Source organism: Saimiri boliviensis, chromosome 2 (assembly GCF_048565385.1).
Source record: "Saimiri boliviensis isolate mSaiBol1 chromosome 2, mSaiBol1.pri, whole genome shotgun sequence".
NCBI lineage: Eukaryota > Metazoa > Chordata > Mammalia > Primates > Cebidae > Saimiri > Saimiri boliviensis.
The window spans coordinates 113,166,910-113,172,665 of NC_133450.1; the positions used below are offsets into that span (position 1 = coordinate 113,166,910).

Consider the following 5,756-nt stretch of genomic DNA (forward strand, 5'->3'; position numbering starts at 1 on the left):
GTGATTACAGTTGTGAGTCACCGAGCCTGACCTTTTTTTTTTTTTTTTTTTTCCGAGACGGAGTTTCACTCTTGTTGCCCAGGCTGGAGTGCAATGGCGCGATCTCGGCTCACCGCAACCTCCGCCTCCTGGGTTCAGGCAATTCTCCTGCCTCAGCCTCCTGAGTAGCTGGGATTACAGGCACACGCCACCATGCCCAGCTAATTTTTAGTATTTTTAGTAGAGACGGGGTTTCACCATGTTGACCAGGATGGTCTCGATCTCTTGACCTCGTGATCCACCCGCCTCGGCCTCCCAAAGTGCTGGGATTACAGGCTTGAGCCACCGCGCCCGGCCTTTTTTTTTTTTTTTTTTTTTTTTTTTTTGAGACAAAGTCTGAGTCTGTCACTCAGGCTGGAGTGCAATAGTATGATCTCAACTCACAGCAACCTCCAACTCCCAGGTTCAAGGGTTGAAGCCATCCTCCCATCTCAGCTTCTCAAGTAGCTGGGACTACAGACACACACCGCCACTCGTGGCTAATTTTTGTTTTTTTGTTTTGTTTGTTTTGTTGTTGAAGCAGAGTCTTGGTCTGTCACCTAAGCTGGAGTGCAGTGCCCCAGTTTGGCTCGCTGCAACTTCCACCTCCCAGGTTCAAGCAATTCTTCTGCCTCAGCCTCCCAAGTAGCTGGGATTCCAGGTGCCTGCCACTATGCCTGGATAGTTTTTTGTATTTTTAGTAGAGACAAGGTTTCACCATGTTGGCCAGACTGGTCTCAAACTCCTGACCTCAAGTGATCCACCTGGCCTCTGCCTCCCAAAGTGCTGGGATTACAGGTGCAAGCCACTGCACTAGGCATTTTTTGTAGAGAAGAGGTTTTTCCATGTTGCCCACGCTGCTCTTGAACTCGTGAGATCATGCAATCTACCGACCTCAGCCTCTCAGAGTGCTGGGATTACAGGTGTGAGCCATGGACCCGGCAACAGCAGTCTATTAATAGTTAAATTTTGGGGGAATCAAAAGTTATATGTGGATTTTTGGCTGACTACACAGGGTTTCTTGCACAGAATTCCAACGTTGTTCAGGGGTCAAGTTTTTTTATTTTTGGTTTTTTATTTTTATTTTTATTTTTATTTTATTTTTATTTATTTATTTATTTTTTTGAGACAGAGTTTCGCTCTTGTTACCCAGGCTGGAGTGCAATGGTGCAATCTTGGCTCACCGCAACCTCCGCCTCCTGGGTTCAGGCAATTCTCCTGCCTCAGCCTCCTGAGTAGCTGGGATTACAGGCACGCACCACCATGCTCAGCTAATTTTTTGTATTTTTAGTAGAGATGGGGTTTCACCATGTTGACCAGGATGGTCTCCATCCCTTGACCTCGTGATCCACCCGCCTCGGCCTCCCAAAGTGCTGGGATTACAGGCTTGAGCCACCGCGCCCGGCCTTATTTTTATTTTTATTTTTTTTAAAGATGGGGTTTCACCATCATGGCCAGGCTGGTTTTGAACTCCTGACCTCAGGTGATCCACCCACCTAGGCCTCCCAAAATGCTAGGTTTACAGGCGTGAGCCACCACGCCCAGACTTGGTTTTTGTTTTTAGGATCTGTCACACAGGCTGGAGTGCAATGGCACTATCAGAGCTCACTGTAACCTTGAACGCCTGGGCTCAAATGATCCTCCTGCCTCAGCCTCCCAGAACGCTGGAATTATAGGCCTGAGCCACTGGGCCCAGCCTCAATATTTTAAAAAGCCATGCTTTCTGGCCGGGCGCGGTGGCTCAAGCCTGTAATCCCAGCACTTTGGGAGGCCGAGGCGGGTGGATCACGAGGTCGAAAGATCGAGACCATCCTGATCAACATGGTGAAACCCCGTCTCTACTAAAAATGCAAAAAATAGGCCGGGCGCGGTGGCTCAAGCCTGTAATCCCAGCACTTTGGGAGGCCGAGGCGGGTGGATCACGAGGTCAAGAGATCGAGACCATCCTGGTCAACGTGGTGAAACCCCGTTTCTACTAAAAATACAAAAAAATTAGCTGGGCATGGTGGCACGTGCCTGTAATCCCAGCTACTCAGGAGGCTGAGGCAGGAGAATTGCCTGAACCCAGGAGGCGGAGGTTGCGGTGAGCCGAGATCGCGCCATTGCACTCCAGCCTGGGTAACAAGAGCAAAAACTCCGTCTCAAAAAAAAAAAAAAAGGCCGGGCGCGGTGGCTCAAGCTTGTAATCCCAGCACTTTGGGAGGCCGAGGCGGGTGGATCACAAGGTCGAGAGATCTAGACCATCCTGGTCAACATGGTGAAACCCCGTCTCTACTAAAAATACAAAAAATTAGCTGGGCATGGTGGCGGGTGCCTGTAATCCCAGCTACTCAGGAGGCTGAGGCAGGAGAATTGCCTGATCCCAGGAGGCGGAGGTTGCGGTGAGCCGAGATCGCGCCATTGCACTCCAGCCTGGGTAACAAGAGCGAAACTCCGTCTCAAAAAAAAAAAAAAAAAGAAAAGAAAAAAAAAAGAAAAAAAACTAGCTGGGCGTGGTGGTGCATGCCTGTAATCCCAGCTACTTAGGAGGCTGAGGCAGGAGAATTGCCTGAGCCCAGGAGGCGGAGGTTGCGGTGAGCCGAGATCGCCCCATTGCACTCCAGCCTGGGGAACAAGAGCGAAACTCCGTCTCAAAAAAAAAAAAAAAAAAAAAAAAAAGCCATGCTTTCATTAACAAAATTAGCCGGGCGCGGTGGCTCAAGCCTGTAATCCCAGCACTTTGGGAGGCCGAGGCGGGTGGATCACGAGATCGAGAGATCGAGACCATCCTGGTCAACATGGTGAAACCCCGTCTCTACTAAAAATACAAAAACTAGCTGGGCGTGGTGGCGCCTGCCTGTAATCCCAGCTACTTAGGAGGCTGAGGCAGGAGAATTGCCTGAGCCCAGGAGGCGGAGGTTGCGGTGAGCCGAGATCGCGCCATTGCACTCCAGCCTGGGTAACAAGAGCGAAACTCCGTCTCAAAAAAAAAAAAAAAAAAGCAAAATTATCCCAATTTTTTAATATTCATGCAAACATATGTATAGAGGTTTTTACTGTAAGTTGAACAAGGTTTAATTTGCACATTTGTTTAACCTGAACACACTGTATTATATGTTCTGCAACTTGCTTCTTCCTTCTAACAATAAATCGTGGATATCTGTCTCTTCTTATTTGACGATTCTTTGTCCTTGTACCTGCGTGACTCTTAGAGCACCAGCTTTCTGCCTGCCTTTCCTCTTCCCGGGATTTTGAGAACCCCTGGCTTCGCAGGGTGCCGGGCTGCGGGAGGTCTGTCGGTGGGTGGGGTCCGGGGCCGCCCGAGACATGTAGATGAGGTGGGCGGGGCCCTACTCGAAACCGCTGGTAGCCCTGGGCCGACGCGCCCAGCCTGGACGAGCTCAGTAAGAGGCAGCCAGTGGAACCTGCTTTCTCAAGCGCAGCGAAGCCGGGTCCCGGGCTGGCCCCTCTGCTGCCCCCGGAACTGGCCATGCCGCCGCGGGAGCTGACCGAGGCCGAGCCTCCCCCGCTCCGGGCCCCGACCCCTCCCCCGCGGCGGCGTAGCGCGCCCCCAGAGCTGGGTATCAAGTGCGTGCTGGTGGGAGACGGCGCCGTGGGCAAGAGCAGCCTTATCGTCAGCTACACCTGCAATGGGTACCCCGCGCGCTACCGGCCCACTGCGCTGGACACCTTCTCTGGTACTTAACGTTCAACCGCCCGGGCCGCCGCGTGGCTGCGACGGGGCTGCGCACTCGGGAGCTGGGGCGGGCGCCGCGGCGGGAGGGCGCAGAGGACCCCGGGGAGGAGGCGGGAGCAAGCCCCGAGGTGGCGTTGGTGCGGTCCGGGGCGCTCTTGGTAACTCAGGCTCTCCCCGCCCCGCCCCTGCAGTGCAAGTCCTGGTGGATGGAGCTCCGGTGCGCATTGAGCTCTGGGACACAGCGGGACAGGTGAGAAGCTGGGAGCAGCCTCTACTGGTCTGCGGGGAGGTGGGCTGGAGGCTGGGAGGACCCCAGATGGAACAAGAATGGAGAAAGCCTTGAGCTCTTGGAGTCTCAGTTTCCAGCCCCAGGTGAGAAATGGATTCCGTGTGGCGGGGCACTAATCCTAACGACCGGGCCTTCCCACCCCAGGAGGATTTTGACCGACTTCGTTCCCTCTGCTACCCGGATACGGATGTCTTCCTGGCCTGCTTCAGCGTGGTGCAGCCCAGCTCCTTTCAAAACATCACGGAGAAATGGCTGCCCGAGATCCGCACGCACAACCCCCAGGCGCCTGTGCTGCTGGTGGGCACCCAGGCCGACCTGAGGGACGATGTCAACGTACTGATTCAGCTGGACCAGGGGGGCCGGGAGGGCCCAGTGCCGCAACCCCAGGCTCAGGGCCTGGCCGAGAAGATCCGAGCCTGCTGCTACCTGGAGTGCTCAGCCTTGACGCAGAAGAACTTGAAGGAAGTATTTGACTCGGCCATTCTCAGTGCCATTGAGCACAAAGCCCGGCTGGAGAAGAAACTGAATGCCAAAGGTGTGCGCACCCTCTCTCGCTGCCGCTGGAAGAAGTTCTTCTGCTTCGTTTGAGCAGCTATGGCTGCATAGCAAGTGGTAGGCAGGAGGCCAGAGACTTCTGGGACCTGGGGCACCAGGGCCTTTTCGGGAGCTACTGGCAGGGCCTGGCCGCCTCATGGGACCCAGTACCCTTGTGAACAGTCAGGGGACATGGGCCTCTAACTGCCCACTGTGATATGCTCCGGTGAGCCTAGGAGGGAAGGCTCTGATTTGGATTTCTCCAGTCAAAGCTCACAGAAAAAGCCTGGCACTTTGATTTTCATGGGATGGTCCTAACAGGGTCAGTCACCTTCTAGCAGTTTGGGATCCAGTTCCCAGTTTCTTATCCGGGGCCCTCAGGTCAGCCTGTGTGAATTAGGACTCTTCCTTGGCTCAGGGGTGAGGAAGAGCTTGGGAAACGCCTGGCATCGTGGAGGGCTGGAAGGGGTTCAGCCCTGATTTGGAGAGAAGTTTGGGATGGGGTGGGCGAGAGATTGAGAAGACGGAGCAGGAAGGGAGGCCTTGGAACCGTGGGACTGATGGTGGATAAGGGCTGGGCATGGAAGGAAGATGACAAGGAGAAGGAGAGAGGGAAGTGGGGCAGATGAGGAGCAGGCTGACACCTGGGCCGCCCTCAACCCCCAAGGCCAGGGAGGGTGGGGCTGGCCCTGGGAAGAACTGGGTCTCTGGGCTCCCTAGGCACTGCCCAAACTGGCTAGGCCAGGAGTGGGGCAGGAAGTGAGAGTCAAGACCCAGCAAAAGGAGGGGGAGGAGCTGCAAATTAGAGCCTGAAGGAGGATGGAGTTGGGGATCATCCCTTTCCTCAAGGGCACACATCCTAGAAGCAACAGCAGTTCAGAGTCTGCAAATAAAACCTTACGTCTGTGAAGCTGTGCGTCGTCTCTGTCATTTCCTGGAACCCAGTGCTCCCTCATAACCCTCCTCAAGGCCCAACTGCCTGGCTAGAGACAGACAGGGGACCAAAGGACTGAGACTGGATTGAAGGGTGGGGGCTGGACAGGGGATGAGGACAGTGTGATGGGAACTGAACTGGTTGGTAGGCATGGGGCTTCCCACTTGGGACTCAGCTGGTTCCCAGGAGAGCTAGCGTGGGAAGCGGCCTGGAAACGGGTTTCCCCAGGTGTCAGCGCCAGAGCTGGTTTCCCATGACTTCACCTGCTGGGCGGAGCCCCTCCCCTCCACCCCTCCTTTCTAGAG

General features: G+C 54.7%; 1 protein-coding gene across 1 annotated transcript; it reads left to right on the forward strand.

Moving 5' to 3' along the window:
- The first annotated feature begins 3,384 nt into the window (after positions 1 to 3,384).
- Positions 3,385 to 5,427, forward strand: RHOV (ras homolog family member V). The gene is made up of 3 exons (XM_003935700.2): positions 3,385 to 3,695; positions 3,886 to 3,944; positions 4,128 to 5,427. The coding sequence occupies exons 1-3, from the start codon at positions 3,488 to 3,490 to the stop codon at positions 4,569 to 4,571; spliced, it is 711 nt and encodes a 236-aa protein (XP_003935749.1). The 5' UTR covers positions 3,385 to 3,487; the 3' UTR covers positions 4,572 to 5,427.
- Positions 5,428 to 5,756: the final 329 nt, after the last annotated feature.